Source organism: Somniosus microcephalus, chromosome 7 (genome assembly GCF_052327205.1).
Source record: "Somniosus microcephalus isolate GS21.2 chromosome 7, FLI_Smic_1.0, whole genome shotgun sequence".
Classification (NCBI taxonomy): Eukaryota; Metazoa; Chordata; class Chondrichthyes; order Squaliformes; family Somniosidae; genus Somniosus; species Somniosus microcephalus.
Genome location: NC_140993.1, coordinates 24106470 through 24128087, shown reverse-complemented (window position 1 = coordinate 24128087; position 21618 = coordinate 24106470). Strand labels below are relative to the sequence as shown.

Below are 21618 nucleotides of genomic sequence, written 5' to 3'. Positions count from 1 at the left end.
TAATGGCTCACTCTAATTTATTCTGCTCTTTTCTAAGCCTGTTCTGTTTCCGTTCACATGATTAGAAACAAACATTAAAAAAAGAAACCCTGTGAAAATAACGTAACTACACACATTAATCTTTCCTTGACTGTGTTTTATCCTTTGTACAGAGAACCCGGCACAGATCGGAAGAGGCTTTGTTCTCATTAGCTTGGTGGACGTCAATGACAATGCCCCTGAGTTCCCAATGGAATATGAAACATTTGTTTGTGAAAACACCAACCATGGCAAGGTATGGAGCTTCCCCAAATTACATTTATCTGTTTTTTTGTTCATTCTCGGGATGTGGGCGTCGCTGGCAAGGCCAGCATTTATTGCCCATCCCTTGAGAAGGTGGTGGTGAGCCACCTTCTTGAACCGCTGCAGTCCGTGTGGTGAAGGTGCTCCCACAGTGCTGTTAGGGAGGGAGTTCCAGGGTTTTGACCCAGCGACGATGAATGAACAGCCGATATACTTCCAAGTCAGGATGTTGTGTGACTTGGAGGGGAACTTGGAAATGGTGGTGTTCACATGCGCCTGCTGCCCTTGTCCTTCTAGGTGGAAGAGGTTGTGGGTTTGGGAGGCCCCCGTGGTCACATTAAACCTTTGCTAATAACGTACAGAATCGACTGAAATAGTGCAGAAGAAGCCTTGGTAAGTTGTTGCATCTTGTAGATGGCCCACACTGCAGCCACGGTACGCCGGTGGTGGAGGCAGTGAATGTTCGATGTGGTGAATGGGGTGCCAATCAAGCGGACTGCTTTGTCCTGGATATTCAGTCTGTTTAGGGAATGGGTTTACACGGGCTCTGCATATATTCATTCAATTTGATGCCAGCTTGACGCAGTTGGTAGCACTCTCACCTCTGAGTCAGAAGATTGTTGGTTCAATCCCACTCCAGGACTTGAGCACATAACTCCACGGGAAGAGAGTTCCCGATTTCCACCACCCTTTATGTGAAGAAGTGCTTCCTGACATCACCCCTGAATGACCTGGCTCTAATTTTAAGGTTTTGCCCCATTCTTCTGGACTCCACCCACCAGTGGAAATAATTTGTCTCTATCTACCCTATAATCTCCTTTAATCATTTTAAACACCTCAATTAGATCACCCCATAATAGTCAAATGAATACCACCCTAGTCTGTGCAACCTGTCCTCATAATTTAACCCTTTTATTCTTTTTAATGCTCTTTAATCAACAGTATTACCTGTTGTGATATCTCTTTTTAATATAAGTAGCATATATGATGATAAATGTTTCAGAAGCATGGTTGTGGTGGTTGAAGGTCAATCATCACAGCCCCAGGACATCGCTGCAGGAGTTCCTCAGGGCAGTGTCCTAGGCACAACCATCTTCAGCTGCTTCATCAATGACATTCCCTCCATCATAAGGTCAGAAATGGGGATGTTCGCTGATGACTGCACAGTGTTCAGTGCCATTCGCATCTCCTCAGATAAATGAAGCAGTCCATGCCCGCATGCAACACGACCTGGATGGCGTTCAGGCTTGGGCTGGTAAGTGGCAGGTAACATTCGCGCCACACAAGTGCCAGGCAATGATTATCTCCAACAAGCGAGAGTCTAACCACTGCCCCTTGACATTCAACGGCATTACCTTCGCCGAATCCCCCACCATCAACAGCCTGGGGGGTCACCATTGACCAGAAACTTAACTGGATCAGCCACATAAATACTGTGGCAACAAGAGCAGGTCATTAACAATAATTAGCTCTGTAATGTTGGGTATTCTGCAGCGAGTGTCTCACCTCCTGACTCCCCAAAGCCTTTCTACCATCTACAAGGCACAAGTAAGGAGTGTGATGGAATGCTCTCCACTTGCCTGGATGAGTGCAGCACCAACAACACTCAAGAAGCTCGACACCATCCAGGACAAAGCAGCCCACTTGATTGGCACCCCATCCACCACCTTAAACATTCACTCCCTCCACCACCGGCGTACCGTGGCTGCAGTGTGGACCATCTACAAGATGCACTGCAGCAACTCGCCAAGGCTTCTTCGGCAGCACCTCCCAAACCCGCGACCTCTTCCACCTAGAAGGACAAGGGCAGCAGGCGCGTGGGAACAGCACCACCTCCAAGTCACACACCATCCTGACTTGGAAATATATCGCCGATCCTTCATCATCGCTGGGTCAAAATCCTGGAACTCCCTCCCTAACAGCACTGTGGGAGTACCTTCACCACACGGACTGCAGCGGTTCAAGGAGGTGGCTCACCACCACCTTCTCGAGGGCAACTAGGGATGGGCAATAAATGCCGGCCTTGCCAGCGACTCCTACATCCCATAAACGACTGAAACCCCCCCCCCCCCATCTCTTGTAATATGTGTTTCTTATTTTTTTGCTGCTCTGTTGAGTAGATTTTGAAAGATTCCAATCCTTGTGCAGGGCCTTTGCTCACCAGCGGTGCAGATCAGAGAATGAGAGCCGGAGGTTGGAGTGCTCTTGATTCTCTGGTTGCTAAAACCAATCTGTGGAAAATCAGGAATAAGAACAGAAAATGGTGGTAACTCTCAGTAGCCCAGGCAGCATCTGCGGAGAGAGAAGCAGAGTTAACGTTAACGGGGACGATTTTCACCCGACACGCTCAGCAGAAACCTGGCGGGCAGGCAGTTAAAATCGCCCCCGGCTCTTACCTGTCCAAAATCTGCCACGATCGCAACTTTTGCAATTTTAACCCGCTCTCCTGAGCAGGCGGCAAGGACACGCGCCCGGAGCCAACGGGGTCCTTCTTTACACATGCATGTCGCGGCCCGATGACATCATTGAGACCCGACCGTAATTTTAACTCGGGGCCTGAGCGAGGAATCCACCCGGAGTTAAAATCGGGGGCGTAACGTTTCAGCTTGATGCCCTTTCATCAGAACTGGAAGAAGTTAAAGATTTAACAGTTTATAAGCCAGTGCAGAGCCAGGGAAAAAGTGTGGCGGGGTGGTGGAGGGGTGGGGGGGGGGCGCGGGCGGAGGGGGGGCTGGTTGAGGGGGGGCAGAGAACAAAAGGGAAGGTCAGCGATAGGGTGGAAGGGAGGAGAGATTAAATGACTAAAAGGATGATGGTATGAGGCAAAAGGGGTTGGTAATGGGACAAGTAAAGCCATAAAAGAAGGGTCCAGAGGAGGTGTAAATGGCAACAGCACAACCATTATCAGCACTCGCTGCCTGAGAAAATGGGAGAAGTGATTATGCCGGAGACGCAGAATTTGAAATTTATGTGCAAATCTCAAGCAATCGCCAAAAATTAGGCAAAGAAGGTCCCATAATCCATTGAAATCACTTGCAAACAACATGTAGATTGTTGGGAAAGGCATACAGCAGCTTTCAACAATTCCACCTGAATGACTGTTAGATGCTTTATGACTTTGACATGAATACAAAAAGCTATAATTGGATTAAATCACAGGGCATTGTGGATACAATGATAACAATTTAAATTTGAAAAAAAAATGCAGGTTTGCCGCAAATTAACAATTAAGTTGCCAAGTGAAAGAATGGATTTGCAGTTAAATAAACTAGGGAGCATTTATTTGCCATCATTCCAATTCGAATACAAATAATCCAAAATACAGACTCTGAGAGACCACTCTCGTTTCATTATTGTGAAGGCTCCATTATACACCATATGCACTACTACCCACCAATCCATTATACAGCAATACTCCATGCACGGGAATGAAGACAAATTATATAAGCTTCATTTAATATTCCTTGCGCTGTGGAAAAAACAGAAAGTTTTGCATTTATGCAGCATCTTTCATGGCCTAAGGACACCCCGGCGCACTTAACAACCAATTCTATACTTTTTGAAGTGTAGTCACTGTTGTAATGTAGGAAATGTGGCAGCCAATTTGCGCACAGCAAGCTCCCACAAACAGCAATGTGCTCATGACCGGATAATCTTAGTGATGCTGGTTGAGGGATAAATATTAGCCAGGACCCCGGGGAGAACTCCCTTTGCTCTTCTTCCAATAGTGCCATGGGAGCTTTTACGTCTACTGTCAAAGTGGTCAATGAGATAATGAGCAGACAATCTGGGCTGGATTTTCATTGAGGAGGCGGGTAGGAGGCGGGACTACAACTTTTGGGGTTGTAGTCCCGCCTCCATCGAGTTGTGGCCAACCCACGCGATTTTGACTTGATTGACCTTGTTGAGCCTGCCCAGCGGGCTCAGCAGGCCAATTAAGGGCCACCCGGCAACAGGTGACGTCACAGATTGATATTTCATCTGTCAAGACCTTTTGACAGATGAAATATCAGCGTTTCACAGCTGTTTGAAGCTGTCAAACACTGACAATCTGTACTTTGGGTTAATTCCTTCCTCTCAGGATGATTTAGAGATCTCCCCGGAACAGACAGCTGAATGCTGCAACTTTTGACGGCTCGCGGCCATTCTGCTTTCTGTGCCGGTGAGATGAGGGACTCCCGAGACCTGAAGGAAGGAAGGCTGCAAAGGTAAGTAAAGGTAAGTAAAACTTCTTTAAACACTTTAGACACACCAAACACACTTACCTCTGCACTTATGCACCCATCACTCATCTGAACACCAGACATCTCGACCCCTCCAAGCCCTTCATCCCGACGGCCCGCCTCGCTAACTTGGCATGGTTTGGAGCCGTCGGGAATCCCACACTTCAGCAGCACCCGCCTCCTTTGAAACTGGCATGGAGGCGGGTTGGGGGCGGGATGGGGTTGTGCCCCCTGATTTTGGGATTTTAACCCCCCACACGCCTCCAATTCCGCCTCCACGGCCCGATGAAAATCCTGCCCTCTGTGTTTTTTTAACCAATGTTGGATGATGACAGATAAGAGCAGGTCAGTGCTAGTGAACATGTCCTGCCAATGCTATCTTATTCCTCTCATGGCTAGTTGTGGGGCATCGCTGACAGAGAATGGTTGCTCCATTCACCTACATAACAACAGTCACTGCTCCCCACAAAGTAACTCACTGTGTAAAGAAGCACTTTGAGACTTCAGATTCTGTTGTGAAGGGCCCGATATAAATGCAAATATTCTCAAGATATCAAGCTTCACAATCAGAGGCTAAATCAACATCAGATTTTGTCTTGCACATTGGAACCTCATTACAAACTTTTTAAGTCCTTGTGTCTCAGAAATCACCGAGGTTAATTTTGTGAGGTATCTGCCTTGTAATAGTTTGCCTTTGCCTCTGTCTTACTGTTATCATAGAATGATGATACAGCACAGAAGGAGGCCACTCAGCCCATCGTGCCTGTGCCGGCTCTTTGAAAGAGCCGTCCAACGAGTCCCACTCCCCTGCTCTTTCCCCAGAGCCCTGCAAATACTTCCCCTTCAAGTATTTCTCCAATTCCCTTGAGAAAGTTACTACTGAATCTGCTTCCACCTCCCTTTCAGGCAGTGCATTCCAGATCACAACAACTCGCTGAGTAAAAAAAATTCTCCTCATCTCCCCTCTGGTCCTTTTGCCAATTATCTTAAATCTGTGCCCTCTGGTTACCGACCCTCCTGCCAGTTTCTCCTTATTTACTCTATCAAAACCATTCATGATTTTGAACACCTCTATCAAATCTCCCCTTAACCGTCTCTGCTCTAAGGAGAACTATCCCAGCTTCTCCAGTCTCTCCACATAACTGAAGTCCCTCATCAGTGGTACCATTCTAGTAAATCTCCTCTGCACCCTCTCCAGAGCCTTGGCATCCTTCCTAAAGTGCGGTGCCCAGAATTGAACACAATACTCCAGCTGAGGCCCAACCAGTGATTTATACAGGTTTAGCAAAACAACCTAAAATGGCAGAAGAACTATTCGAAGTTCCAGCACCAGGTTTACAAGAATGCCACGTTTAACCTCCTTTAATAATCATAATAACAGGGTGTGATGGAATGCTTGTTGGAACAAAGATATCTGCAGAAATGGAGTTTATACTAACAAGGTTTCAGAGTGCTTTAGTTTTGTTCAGGAATTACACATTCATAATTAATGACCATATAGAGTCCAATGTGATTTCTGCATCTGAAACTCCAGTCGGCATGCCATGTGTGGAACAATAGCAATCTAATTGATCTCAGTGGGGATAACTAAGATTTTCAGCTGCTTAAACAAAAATCATTGTTTTGTCTAACACGTTTAAAGCTGTAACAGTTTCCAGATAAATAAATAAGCCCATGCACTGGAGTGTCAAATCAGTCAATGTAGTTGTCTGTCTAAAAGTTCATTCTGTCAACCTCTTAACATTTCGTAAAATCGTTCAGCTGCAGGCCGCTCTTCCATCTGTGTGAATACATTTTAATTAGTGCCACACCAATTGCAAGTCATCTAATTGAGAGGAATGACAGATCTGCTGCCACATTGGAATTAAACAGGAGAGCTGAGATTGGCCATGGAGCTCTTGAGGTATCAAAATTAATCCACATAGTTTCTTGCAAGAAGTCTTAAATCTGCTGACCACTCCGCAAGACGAGAATGGAGATGGAGGTCTTTACACAGTAAGAATGAAGGTGCTGATCTGTTCATAGAAACATAGAAGATAGGAGCAGGAGTAGGCCATTCCGCTCCTCGAGCCTGCTCCGCCATTCAATGCGATCATGGCTGATCATCCAAATTCAGTACCCGGTCCCTGCTTTCTCCCCATATCCCTTGATCCCTTTAGCCTTAAGAAATATATCCAACTCCTTCTTGAATATATTTAAGGAATTGGCCTTTACTGCCCTCTGTGGTAGAGAATTCCACAGGTTCACCACTCTCTGAGTGAAGAAATTCCTCCTCATTTCTGTCCTAAATGGCTTACCCCTTATCCTTAGACTGTGACCCCTGGTTCTGGACTCCCCGACCATCGGGAACATCGTTCCTGCATCTAGTCTGTCTAGTCCTGTCAGAATTTTATAAGTTTCAATGAGATCCCCTCTCATTCTTCTAAACTCCAGCGAGTATAAGCCCAATCGACCCAATCTCTCCTCATACGTCATTCCTGCCATCCCAGGTATCAGCCTGGTGAATCTTCGCTGAACTCCCTCCATGGCAAGAACATCCTTCCTCAGATAAGGCGAACAAAACTGCACACAATACTCAAGATGTGGTCTCACCAAGGCCCTGTACAACTGCAGTAAGACATCCTTGTTCCTGTACTCAAACCCTCTCGCTACGAAGGCCAACATACCATTTGCCTTCTTAACCGCCTGCTGCACCTGCATGCTTACCTTCAGCGACTGGTGCACAAGGACACCCAGGTCTCGTTGCACTTCCCCTTCTCCCAATCTATTGCCATTCAGATAATAATCTGCCTTCCTGTTTTTGCCACCAAAGTGGATAACCTTGCATTTATCCACGTTATATTGCATCTGCCATGCTTCTGCCCAATCACCCAACCTGTCCAAATCATCCTGGAGTTTCTTGGCATCCTTCTCACAGCACACATGCCCACCCAGCTTTGTGTCGTCTGCAAACTTGGAGATACTGTTCACAGTAAGAATTCAGCTGCTGAACCCCACACAGTACAAATGATGGTGCTGATATAGGGAAGTCAGGAGAAACTTCTCTACCCAGAGAGTGGTGAGAATGTGGAACTCGCTACCACGGGGAGTAGGTGAGGCAAATAGCATAGATGCATTCAAGGGGAAGCTAGAAATTAATAAAAGGATATGTCGATGGAGTTAGACGAAGAGGGGTGGGAGAAGGCTCGTGTGGAGCATAAACAACAGCATGGACCTGTTGGTATTTTTTTTTAATTTGTTTTATGGGATGTGGGCGTCGCTGGCAAAGCCAGCATTTATTGCCCATCCCTAGTTGCCCCTTGAGAAGGTGGTGGTGAGCCGCCTTCTTGAACCGCTGCAGTCCGTGTGGCGAAGGTACTCCCACAGTGCTGCTAGGGAGGGAGTTCCAGGATTTTGCGACGTCGGGTGGTCTGTCCAGTTTCATTCTTATTATTGTGTTTCGTAGCGGTTTGTTACAACTGAGTGTCTTGCTAGGCCATTTCAGAGGGCAGTTAAGAGTCAACCACATGTAGGCCAGACCGGGTAAGGACAGCAGATTTCCTTCCCTAAAGGAAATCAGGGAACCAGATGGGTTTTTACGACAATCTGATAGTTTCATGGTCACCATTACTGATACAAGCTTTTTATCCTGGAACTCCCTCCCTAACAGCACTGTGGGAGTACCTTCACCACACGGACTGCAGCGGTTCAAGAAAGCAGCTCACCACCACCTTCTCGAGGGCAATTAGGGATGGGCAATAAATGCTGGCCTTGCCAGCGACGCCCACGTCCCATGAATGAATAAAATTCGCTCGTATTTGTCCTGATCCTTTAAAAAAAAGTAGCAAATACATCATTAGTCTCTCACAAATGTAGCCTGAAAGATTGGATAGGTAAGAACAGAACCACGCAAGGGCAGTCCCACTGAACTGGACAATAGAGGAGTGGTGTCGGAGGAGGATGGTCTGGTCGACTGTGTCAAAGACGGCAGGAAGGTCGAGAAGGATTGGGAGGGGTGACACATCAGAGTCACAGTCACAGAGGATGTATTTGCAATTTCATCAGGGCTTTATATATGCCTCCGACCTTGCACACTCCAGAAACTCGTGCTCATTCAAAACTCTGCTGCCCGTATCCTAACTTGTACCAAGGCCCCTTCACCCGCCAAACCTGCGATCACTGACCTACATTGGCTCCCGCTCCGGCAACACCTCAATTTTAAAGTTCTATCGTTATTTTCAAATCCCTTGCCCCTCACCCCATCCTATCTCTTTAGCGATCTACAACCCTCCGAGATCCCTGGAATTTTCTCCTAAAACCTCTCCGCCGCTCTACCTCTCCCTCCTCCTTAAAACCCACCTCTTTGATCAACCTGTCCTTTTATCTCCTTTTGTGGCTCGGTGCCTAGTTTTGTCTGATAATCGCTCCTGTGAAGCACCTTGGGACGTTTTACTACGTTAAAGGCGCTATATAAATACAAGTTGTAGCTGTTGGCAAACAGCCTAGAATTGTAAGTTTGTAAGAAGGTCAGCAGGGATTGGAGAATTTGCTGTCCATTAATGTGCAGCATGCCAGCAATTCTGGCAGATGGTTATGAGGCATTATCGCTCAGTATTGACCCCATTATGTGATTCTAATTTACGTCTCTGTGCCATGGAAAGCAACCAGTCTTGGATGAATAATGGTTGCAAAACAGTGGATATTCTGGAGTCTTATTCAGGTATCCTTTGGTGGGCGGTGGTGAGGAGGGGGTGGATGGGAGACAGAGAGAAACTTCATAGATGCATAACAAAAGGAAAAAACAGTCTTGCATTTATATAGCGCCTTTCATGACCACCAAATTTCCCAAAGTGCTTTACAGCTAATGAAGTACTTTTTGAAGTGGAGTCACTGTTGTAATGTAGGAAACGCGGCATCCAAATTGAGCACAGCAAGCTCCCACAAAGAGCAATGTGATAATGACCAGATAATCTGTTTTATTCATTATTATATATATAGATGTTGATTGAGGGATAAATATTGGCCAGGACACCAGGGATAACTCCCCCTGCTCTTCTTCGAAAGTGTGCCATGAGATCTTTTACATCCACCTGAGAGAGCAGACGGGGCCTCGGTTTAACGGCTCATCCGAAGGACGGCACCTCCGACAGTGCAGCACTCCCTCAGCACTGCACTGGAGTGTCAGCCGAGATTTTTGTGCTCAAGTCTCTGGAGTGGGACTGTGAACCCACAACCTGCTGAATCAGAATCATTCCTCAGCAATTGAAAGACGTTGGATAAACTCCAAGATATATCAGACTGTGTACGACTCGTGGAAGGATGTGCCGAATGATTGACTGTTTCCCCATTCTATGCTTTCTTATGTCTTTATCTTATGTTATTCATGGCTCTTTACAAATTTCTGGAAGCGTATATTTGTGCAATGAAGATATCTCGACCTTCTTAATTTGACCTGGTGTGTCGAGTTGCTACAGTCATGCTTCGGCCCAAAACAATTCTGATCTTTTGCTGTGCTTACAGATAATTCAGAGAATCAGTGCAGTGGACAGAGATAAACCACCCAGCGGGCACCACTTTTATTTTTCCCTTGCTCCCGGGGCTGCAAACAACCTGAACTTCACAGTGCAAGATAACCGAGGTAACTATTTATTTACTGCCGGATTAGTGCCTGGGTCAGTCGTAATTTCGTGGTTTATGACCTTTGTCTTACGCGCTCACCGGTGACTCCGAGCCAAAGAAAAAACCCACTGTGTCCGCCGGATATCAATTGCAGAGTAATTGGCCCCCGTAGTAATTTATACACATGGATCAGCTGGCCGCTCAGAAGCGGTGCTGCTTAAATCATCGCAAACAGCGAGATGGAAGTGGAAAGTGGCCACTCATTTCCTGCGGCAACTTTTTCCAAATTCTCCGTTCACCTCTCTTAATCCGAACAATGTGTAACGTCATGGCCTCGAATCTCTACAGCTCGAGTTCTTACACAACTTGCTCCCGGCGTTATGAACGCGATATCGGTCAGGCAAAGGTGACTTTACAAAAAAAAAATCTGGTGAGGTGGTTTTAAAAATAAAACCCTCCATATTTTATATTCCGGCACTGTAATATCGCAAATTATTCTGTAAATCGGGTTGAAAAGACATGGAAAGAGAGGTGACCTTTTTCTTTAATGTCGCGTATTTTACATTGTGATATGACAGCGTGACAAAAATGTGTTTTGCTTTGTTAATGGCTTTTCAGTGCAAACATGTTGTTCGCTGTGGAACTGATCAATCAAAGTGCGAAAACGCTGGAGACCTGTGGCACCCGCACAACATGTCCGCCTGTCATGAAATGATGGATGGTGACAGTACTCTTTATAATTAAGCTGTAATGTCCTCAAGGGCGTGCCCAGCTGCTGAATAAAACAGGATTGCAAAGAGAAATTTTGGTGCTGCCTATTTAAAGTAAGGCAAGTGGGAGAGAAAAAAAAATGGAAATACTTAATGGCCGCTGACTTTCACTTGAATAAGTCACATCTACTAGTTCATTGAATCGTGCCAAATGAGTGTCACACTGAGCCGTGCGTTACATTATTAAGCAAAGGTTCACCCATACTTGTATATAACAGGTATATATATTGCTCATCGCATGAATACAAAATAAAATTCATAAATATATATATGTATCAAATTTACTGTTGTGGCAGAACCACTGAATGACTCTGGCTAACTGTATATAATTCTCTTTAACGATGTTCTAACACCAGCCTAAACCTGTACCATTGTGTTAGGCATTACTGTGTTTTGTATATAGAGTTTGCATGTACGGGGCGTGGCCCCTTTAAGAGCGCGGGAAAACGCGGGCAAACGTGATGACATCACGTCGCAAACCACGGGACTGCCCAGTCAGTCCTCATGGCATCTCTGTTGAGTAAAGACCTGTTTGATCGTTCTCTGGTGTCGATCTCAGTTATTCGTAGGAATTCGCCAATTCCTACACTATCTAAAAATGAGGTGCCATAAACAACATTCCTCCTAAAAAAAACTTTTGGGGTGCGTGGCCCCTTTAATAGGCTGCGTAGCGCATTCAGATTTCCGCACATGCGCGGTTTTTCCATTTAAAAGCTGGTGAGGGCCAGCGCGGGACCTCCAGAGCGCTGCACGGCCACGAAGCTTAATGGGAACATCGATTGACCATAAATGTAAGATAGTGACTAAGAAATCCAATGAGGAATTCCAGGAGAAACTTCTTTACAAAGAGAGTGCTTGGAATGTGGAGCTTGCTACCACAGGGAATGGTTGAGGCGAATAGCACACATTTAAGGGGAAGTTGGATAAACACACGAGGGGAAAAGGAGTAGAAGGTTATGTTGATAGGGTTGGATGAAGTCGGGGTGGGAGGAGGCTCGTGTGGAGCAGAAACACTGGCATGGTTCTGTTGGGCCGAATGGCCTGTTTCTGTGCTGTACCTAATTCTATGTAAAAATAACAATCATTTTTCCCCCAAACAAATATTTAGATAACACCGCAGTGATTCTGACTCGAAGAGCTGGTTTCAGCCGACAAGAACAGGCTGTTTACTTCCTGCCCATCCTGATCGTGGACAATGGCACTCCATCACTGAGCAGCACCAACACCCTCACCGTCCGGGTCTGTGGTTGCGATGACGATGGCATCGCCCATTCGTGCAATGCTGAAGCCTTTGCTCTGCCTGCGGGCCTCAGCACCGGAGCTCTCATCGCCATACTGGCCTGTGTCCTGACACTGCTGGGTACGTAACCTCTATCTTAATGATCTTGCCCTTGTAAGAAGAAGACGACTTGCATTTATATAGCGCCTTTCACAACCACCGGACATCTCAAAGCACTTTGTAGCCAATGAAGTACTTTTGAAGTGTAGTCACTGTTGTAATGTGGGAAATGCAGCAGCCAATTTGTGCACAGCAAGCTCCCACAAACAGCAATGTGAAAATGACCAGATAATCTGTTTTAGTGATGTTGATTAAGGGATAAATATTGGCCAGGACACTGGGGATAGCTCCCCTGCTCTTCGATCGATATAGTGGCCATGGGATCTTTTACGTCCAGCTGAGAGAGCAGACGGGGGCTTCGGTTTAACGTCTCTTCTGAAAGACGGCACCTCCGACAGTGCTGCACTCCCTCAGCACTGCACCGGAGTGTCAGCCTAGACTGTGCTCAAGTCTCTGGAGTGGGACCTGAACCCACAATCCTTCTGACTCAGAGGTGAGGGTGCTACCCACTGAGCCACGGCCAACACTTGCAAGGTGTTGCTAATGTTTGAAGTGGGATGTTTTGTTTGAGGAAAAAAAATGACTGAATACCTCCAAGTTAGATCAAGTTCGGTCTCGCTCAGATTTGACAAGGAGGACACAAATAACCTCCCAGAGATGCCGGGGAACATAGGGTCTGATGAAAGGGAGGAACTGAAAGAAATCAGTATTTGTAGGGAAACGGTGTTCGGAAAATTGATGGGACTGAAGGCCGATAAATCCCCAGGGCCTGATAATCTATATCCTAAGGTACTTAAGGAAGTGGCCCTAGAAATAGTAGATGCATTGTTGGTCATCTTCCAGAACTCGATAGACTCTGGAACAGTACCCATGGATTGGAGGATAGCTAATGTTACCCCACTATTCAAAAAAGGTGGTAGAGAAAAAGCGGGGAATTATAGACCGGTACGCCTGACATCGGTAGTGGGGAAAATGCTAGAGTCCATTATAAAAGATGTAATAGCAGAGCACTTGGAAAGCAGTGACAGGATCAGACAAAGTCAACATGGATTTACAAAAGGTAAATCGTGCTTGACTAATCTACTGGAATTTTTTGAGGATGTAACTGGTAAAATAGATAAGGGAGAACCAGTGGATGTGGTGTATTTGGACTTTCAGAAGGCTTTCGATAAGGTCCCGCATAAGAGATTAGCGTGCAAAATTAAGGCACATGGGATTGGGGGCAAGGTATTGACTTGGATAGAGAACTGGTTGGCGGATAGAAAGCAAAGAGTTGGAATAAACGGGTCGGTTTCCGAGTGGCAGGCAGTGACTAGTGGGGTACCGCAAGGATCGGTCCTAGAACCCCAGCTGTTCACAATATATATTAATGATCTGGACGACGGAATTGGATGTAATATCTCCAAATTTGCAGACGACACAAAGCTGGGTGGGAGGGTATGCTGTGAGGAGGATGTCGTGAAACTCCAGTACGATTTGGACAGATTGGGTGATTGGGCAGAAACATGGCAAATGCACTATAATGTGGATAAATGCGAGGTTATCCACTTTGGTGGCAAAAACAGGAAGGCAGATTATTATTTGAATGGCAATAGATTGGGAGAAGGGGAAGTGCAAAGAGACCTGGGTGTTCTTGTGCACCAGTCACTGAAGGTAAGCATGCAGGTGCAGCAGGCGGTTAAGAAGGCAAATGGTATGTTGGCCTTCGTAGCAAGAGGGTTCGAGTACAAGAACAAGGATGTCTTGCTACAGTTGTACAGGGCCTTGGTGAGACCGCACCGTGAGTATTGTGTGCAGTTTTGGTCGCTTTATCTGAGGAAGGATGTTCTTGGCATGGAAGGAGTGCAGCGAAGATTCACCAGGCTGACACCTGGGATGGCAGGAATGACGTATGAGGAGAGATTGTGTCGATTGGGCTTATACTCACTGGAGTTTAGAAGATTGAGAGGGGATCTCATCGAAACCTATAAAATTCTGTCAGGCCTGGACAGACTAGATGCAGGAAGGATGTTTCCGATGGCCGGGGAGTCCAGAACCAGGGGTTATAGTCTAAGGATCAGGGGTAAGCCATTTAGGACTGAGATGAGGAGGAATTTCTTCACCCAGAGAGTGGTGAACCTGTGGAATTCTCTACTACAGAAGGCTGTAGATGCCAATTCATTAAATATATTCAAGAAAGAGTTGGATATATTTCTTAAGGCTAAAGGGATCAAGCGATATTGGGAGAAGGCAGGGACAGGGTACTGAATTTGGATGATCAGCCATGATCTCATTGAATGGCGGAGCAGGCTCGAGGGGCCGAATGGCCTACTCCTGCTCCTATCTTCTATGTTTCTATGTTTCTATGACAATGTTAATGGCAGCATTGGGCCAGAATTTGCTGGTAAAACAATGTTGCGTTTAAAGGCTCTCTCCGTTATTAACGTATAAATCGTCCAGTGACTTGTGGCGAGGAAGAGACACCCCGTGAATTGCGAATCGCCACAAGTTGCTGGATGAGTTGCGTCGCTCCGCCGTTAGCCATGTGAAAACGGCGGCTCGCCCTCCACCTTCCTGTGAGCTTCAAGAAATTGCTGCCTTTGCACATTAATTACCCATTAAACTTGTCGCAGAAAGTTAGGGCAGGTACTTACTTTTAATTACGTTACTCCAATGTCACTCAACCTCTCCGGCCCAGAAAAGGAACAGTTGAAACTGTGGACGCTCATTCCTACAGGTAGTGAATTGTTCCTAGAGGTTTTTTTTTCTTACTTTTCTTTTCTATCTCTTTTTTCTCTCTTTCTTAATCCAATCTTTCTTTCCCTCTCTTTATTTTTCTTTCTGTACCTGATGTGACTCTAATTCACTTTCCCTTTCTGTCATTCCTCTCATTCCTCCTCAATCCTTAAATCTCATTGGTTAAGGAGATAGATGGTTGGTACCGTCGTTTACCAAGGTCACTGAAGCCCTGTTGCCCTCTTATCAGCTCATACATCCAGCAAGTTACAGCGCAAAAGAATTTTGACCTGAAGGGTTCCAGGAAAAGAATGGCAACTTATGGTGAGCTGCCCTGCTCTAGCACTCTGTGGGCCAAATATTTTGCCCTGTAACTCCGAACAATAATTTGACTTCCAAGAGCCATATTAAGACTTTGTTGTAAAGGCCTACATTTAGGGAATATAGAGGACAAAGGAAATAATGGGACCCATGAGAGACCCTGGGCTGCATTATAATAGAATAGTAAATGCCCATAATAACTGCCTTCAAAAGGGGAATTGGATAAATACTTGAAGGAGAAAAAATTGCAGGGCTACGGGGAAAGAGCGGGGGAGTGGGACTAACTGGATTGCTCTTTGCAAGAGCCGGCGCAGACTCGATGGGCCGAATGGCCTCCTTCTGTGCTGTACTATTCTATGATTCTATGATTCTAATCAAAGGGCTGTCTTCAGCATGCAGGTTAGCATTTAAAAGGCAAGAAGATAAAATCTATTGGCTATCGAAGTTACCTATGAAGAGATGATAGAAAGACCAACGACACTAAAAGAGAGCAAACACCAGGCCTGATTGACACTGGAAAGAAGTGTCAAAGGAAGTTATGTTAAAACCTTTATGAATTATTGGTTAGGCCTCAGCTAGAGCATTGTTCCACGGAAGCTCAGCGTAAGCTCGGGGAACAGCACCTCATCTTTCGATTAGGCATTCTACAGCCCTCTGGACTCAACATTGAGTTCAACAATTTCAGATCATAACCTCGGCCCCTATCACATATATATATATATTCTCTTTAAAAAAATTGTTTTTTTATCCATACTTTTTGTTTGGCCCTTTTGTTCTTCCCTCCCCCATGGCAGCTGTCCTTCATTCTGCCAGCGCAATTCACACCTCATCTAGAGCCATCCTTTGTTCCTTAACCTGTCCCATTACCCCCTCCCCTCGCCTTGACTATCTCTTAATGTCTCTCAATGTCTCTTAATCACTCCTGGTTTCTATCCTATCACTGACCTTCCCTTTTGTACTTTCATCCCCTCCCCCTTTTCCCAGCCCCTAAACTTGCTTTCCATTTCCTGCTTTTTTCCAGTTCTGACGAAAGGTCATCGACCTGTAACGTTAACGCTGTTTCTCTCTCCACGGATGCTGCCTGGCCTGCTGAGTTTTTCCAGCGTTTTCTGTTGTTATCTCAGCTAGAGTATTGTGTCCAATTCTGGGCACCACACTGTAGAAAGGTTAGCAAGGCCTTGGAGAAGCTGTGGAGAAAAATTTACTAGAATGGTACCAGGAATGAGGGACTTCAGTTGTTCTCCTTAGAACAGAGAAGTTTAAGGGGAGATTTAATGGAGGTGTTCAAAATGATGAGGGGTTTCGACAGAGTAGATAGGGAGAATGTTTACACTGGCAGGAAGGTCATTTACCAGAGGACAGATTTAACATAATTTAAAACGCCAGGGGAAGATGAGAATTCTTTTTTACTCAGTGAGTTGTTGTGATCTGGAACACGCTGCCTGAAAGGGCAGTGGAAGCAGATTCAATGGTAACTTTCTAAAGGAAATTGGATAAATACCTGAAAAGGAAAAAAATTAGCAGGGCTATGGGGACAGGGCAGGGGGAGTGGGAGTATTTGGCTTGCTCTTTCAAAGAGCCGATGGGCCGAATGACCTCCTTTCATGCTGTGTGATTATACAGTTAAAGAAGATGATGAATGAGATTCTGATGAATAATGTAGGGGACAACGTAAGGATAATGTAGAGAGTCTAACCAGCTCCCCTTGACATTCAACGGCATTACCATCGCTGAATCCCCCACCATCAACATCCTGGGGGGTCACCATTAATCAGAAACTTAACTGGACCAGCCACATAAATACTGTGGCAACAAGAGCAGGTCAGAGGCTGGGTATTCTGCGGCGAGTGTCTCAACTCCTGACTCCCCAAAGCCTTTCCACCATCTACAAGGCACAAGTCAGGAGTGTGATGGAATACTCTCCACTTGCCTGGATGAGTGCAGCTCCAATAACACTCAGGAAGCTCGACACCATCCAGGACAAAGCAGCCCCCTTGATTGGCACCCCATCCACCACCTTAAACATTCACTCCCTCCACCACTGGCGCACTGTGGCTGCAGTGTGTACCATCTACAAGATGCACAGCAGCAACTCACCAAGGCTTCTTTGGCAGCCCCTCCCAAACCCACAACCTCTTCCACCTAGAAGGACAAGGGCAGCAGGCACATGAGAACATCACCACCTCCAAGTTCCCTCCAAGTCACACATCATCCTGACTTAGAAGTATATTGTCATTCCTTCATCGTCGCTGGGTCAAAATCCTGGAACTCCACCACCTTCTCAAGGGCAACTAGGGATGGGCAATAAATGCTGGCCTCACCAGCGATGCCCACATCCCGTGAATGAATTAAAAAAAACACTGAATATAGAAATTTTGCCAAAAAACTGGAGCGAAGCAAATGCGTTAAAAAGGACCTATACACCTTGCCACCCATCTTCTATCTATCTATATATATAAAGGAGTCGATCTGTCTGTCTATCTGTCTGTCCTTCTATCTGTCTGTCCTCGGGTGTGCGTCTGTCCGACTATGCGCTCGAAAGTTACAGAGCGTACCTACGCGTGCGTTACGTCGAAAGAAAGCTCACCTTTCCGAAACGCTGGTAAGCGTATTTACGTTTCGGCCGGACGAAAATCGTGCCCGCGGTATCCGAAAAACCTTCAACATTCCGCTCATTAGCATCTCATTATCCGCTCATTAGCGACAGAGTGACCTCGAGGTCGACCAATCGTACGCCGGGTTGCTGGCGCGTGCGGCCGGGCCCTCCTACGGTCGAGTGACGGGACGATTGACCAATCCTACGCTTTGGTGACCTGATGGTCGACCAATCGGTGCGTGTGTGGGTGGGCCTTATCGTTCTGAACCGAGGTGAGTAGCCGCCATCTTGCTTCCATTCTTTTTCCTGCTTTCTGCGTCTTTCTTTTCAAATATACATTTCCAGCAAAATAAAATTGCTTTTATTAAATTGTTTAAAAAAAACTTCATTCATTTGTAAATATTTTCTCTAACCTGAAGATTCTTTTTCCTACCTTTCCCCGTTTTTGTTAGGCCTCAAAGCCTGGGCCTTTCTTGCCCAGCCAGGCCCGAGCTAGGTAATTGTCCCACGGCTTCTGCTAAGCTCCTCACCCGCCCCCGCCCCCCGCTGTCACGTTACCCGGGGCAACGGCGTCAGCCACGAGGGTCACGAGGGTCAGGGTGCGCGCACAGCAGGAGCAGCTGAGACGCGGCATCTCTCTCTGTTCCCCGCTCAGCTCGGGCGGGGGGGGGGCGGGGCTCTCGGGAGTGCGGATCTCGGGCGGGGCTTGGTGAGCGGGAAGGGTTACCCCGGCAACCGGGCCCTCCGGCCGTCTCTCACAGCCGCAATCGGCGGACTTCAAGCCGGCTCGGCCGGGGGGGGCGGGGCTCGGAGAGCAGGGCTCTCGGGAGTGCGGGGCGGGGCGGCCGGGGCTCGGAGAGCGGGGCTCTCGGGAGTGCGGGGCGAGGCGGGGCTCGGAGAGCGGGGCTCTCGGGAGTGTGGGGTGGGGCGGGCGGCTGGGGCTCGGAGAGCGGGGCTCTCGGGAGTGCGGGGCGGGCGGGGCTCGGAGAGCAGGGCTCTCAGGAGTGCGGGGCTGGGCGGCCGGGGCTCGGAGAGCGGGGCTCTCGGGAGTGCGGGGTGGGGCGGCGCAGCCGGTGCTCGGGAGGACAGGGGCTCGGAAGGGGGGGAAGGGTTACCCCGGCAACCGGGCGTGGCCGTCTCTCAGCCTCAAGCCGGCTCACGCCTGTTCTCGGGGCTTGGCTCCATTTGCGGCCGCGGGCCACTCGCCCTCTCTCTCTCCTTCCCTTTGTCTCTCTCTCTCTCCCTCCCCCCTTCTCTCCACCCTCCCCCCCTTCTCTCCCCCCTCCCCCTTCTCTCCCCCTCCCCCCTTCTCTCCCCCCTCCTCTCCCCCCTCCCCCCTTCTCTCCCCCTCCCCCCTTCTCTCCCCCTCTCCCCCCCTTCTCTCCCCCCTTCTCTCCCCTCTCCCCCCTTCCCCCCATTCTCTCCCCCTCCCCCTTCTCTCCCCCTCCCCCCTTCTCTCCCCCTTCCCCCTTCTCTCCCCCCTCCCCCTTCTCTCCCCCTCCCCCTTCTCTCCCCCTCCCCCCCTTCTCTCCCCCCTTCTCTCCCCCCTCTCCCCTTCCCTCCCCCCTCCCCCCTTTCCCTCCCCCCTCCCCCCCTTCCCTCCCCCTCCCCCTCCCCCCCTTCTCTCCCCCTCCCCCCTTCTCTCCCCCCTCCCCCCTTCTCTCCCCCTCCCCCCTTCTCTCCCCCTCCCCCTTCTCTCCCCCTCCCCCTTCTCTCCCTCTCCCCCTTCTCTCCCCCCTCCCCCCTTCTCTCCCCCTCCCCCTTCTCTCCCCCTCCCCCTTCTCTCCCCCCTCCCCCTCCCCCCTTCTCTCCCCTTCTCTCCCCCCTCCCCTTCTCTCCCCCCTCCCTCCCCCTCCCTGCCCTCCCTCCCCCTCCCTCCCCTCCCCGCCCCCCCCCTCCCCCTCCCTGCCCTCCCCCTCCCTGCCCTCCCTCCCCCTCCCTGCTCTCTCTCTTCCCCCCAGTCACTCTCTCTCTTCCCCCCAGTCACTCTCTCTCTTCCCCTCAGTCGCTCTCTCTCTCTTCCCCCCAGTCGCTCTCTCTCTTCCCCCCCAGTCGCTCTCTCTCTTCCCCCCAGTCGCTCTCTCTCTTCCCCCCAGTCGCTCTCTCTCTTCCCCCCAGTCGCTCTCTCTCTCTCTTCCAACAACAACATGCCCTCGAGAAAGCCTCGGCACCGCCGGGCACTTCAGCTAGTAATGGATAAAATAATAACAGCTCCATGAAAGAAAGAAGAGTATATTGTGTTTAGAGTAATTAGGAAAGTAGTATATCCCTATATGTTAGGGACATCAGGTAGCAAAATAAACTTAATAAACGCAATGAACTATTTGTAAGATAATTTCAGTACAAAAAAGACGAAACTAATGCTAGGGATTTGCTACAGATTACCAGATCATCGTGTGAAGGAAGAAAGCTTGCCCCATGTGGAATTAACACTGTATGTGAGAACAGGGAATTTATTTCAGTGGGCAATTTCAATCAATCAAATATAAATTGAGGAACAGGAGTAGGCCATTCAGCCCCTCAAGCCTGCTGTCCCACCATTCAATTAGATCATGGCTGATCTGTATCTTAACTCCATTCACCCGTCTTGGTTCCACTTCTCTTCATACCCTTGCCTAAGAAAAACCTATCAATCTCAGTTTTGAAATTTCCAATTGACCCCCAGCCTTAACAGCTTTTTGGGGGAGAGAGTTCTAGATTCCCACTACCCTTTGAGTGAAGAAATGCTTCCTGAGATCACCCCCTGAATGGTCTAGCTCTAATTTTAAGGTCTAATTGTAATATCTCCAAGTTTGCAGACGACACAAAGCTGGGTGGGCATGTGTGCTGTGAGGAGGATGCCGAGAAACTCCAGGATGATTTGGACAGGTTGGGTGATTGGGCAAATGCAATATAATGTGGATAAATGTGAGGTTATCCACTTTGGTGGCAAAAACAGGAAGGCAGACTATTATCTGAACGGCAATAGATTGGGAGAAGGGGAAGTGCAACGGGGCCTGGGTGTCCTTGTGCACCAGTCGCTGAAGGTAAGCATGCAGGTGCAGCAGGCGGTTAAGAAGGCAAATGGTATGTTGGCCTTTGTAGCGAGAGGGTTCGAGTACAGGAACAAGGATGTCTTGCTGCAGTTGTACAGGGCCTTGGTGAGACCACAGCTTGAGTATTGTGTGCAGTTTTGGTCGCCATGGAGGGAGTGCAGCGAAGATTCACCAGGCTGATACCTGGGATGGCAGGAATGACGTATGAGGAGAGATTGGGTCGATTAGGCTTGTACTCGCTGGAGTTTAGAAGAATGAGAGGGGATCTCATTGAAACTTATAAAATTCTAACAGGACTAGACAGACTAAATGCAGAAAGGATGTTCCCGATGGCGGGGAGTCCAAAACCAGGGGTCACAGTCTAAGGATAAGGGGTAAGCCATTTAGGACAGAGATGAGGAGGAATTTCTTCACCCAGAGAGTGGAGAACCTGTGGAATTCTCTACCACAGAAGGCAGTAGAGACCAATTCATTAAATATATTCAAGAAGGAGTTAGATATATTTCTTAAGGCTAAAGGGATCAGGGGATATGGGGAGAAGGCAGGGACAGGGTACTGAATTTGGATGATCAGCCATGATCTCATTGAATGGCGGAGCAGGCTCGAGGGGCCGAATGTTTCTCTCCCCCCTATGTTTCTATGTCATGCCCCCTTGTTCTGGACTCCCCGAACCTGAGGAAACAGTTTCTCTTCATCTACCCTATCAATTACTCTAATCTTAAACACCACAATTAGATCA

The 21618-nt window shown here is 47.9% G+C and overlaps 1 protein-coding gene across 1 annotated transcript in view; it reads left to right on the top strand.

The window, feature by feature from the left end:
- cdh7a (cadherin 7a) overlaps positions 1 to 21618 on the top strand; it is a 157806-nt gene that overhangs the window by 133898 nt on the left and 2290 nt on the right. Inside the window, exons 9-11 of the mRNA XM_085992296.1 lie at positions 153 to 274; positions 10005 to 10122; positions 11982 to 12233. Coding sequence (XP_085848422.1) covers positions 153 to 274; positions 10005 to 10122; positions 11982 to 12233 — 492 coding nt within the window. The remainder of the gene's footprint in view (positions 1 to 152; positions 275 to 10004; positions 10123 to 11981; positions 12234 to 21618) is intronic.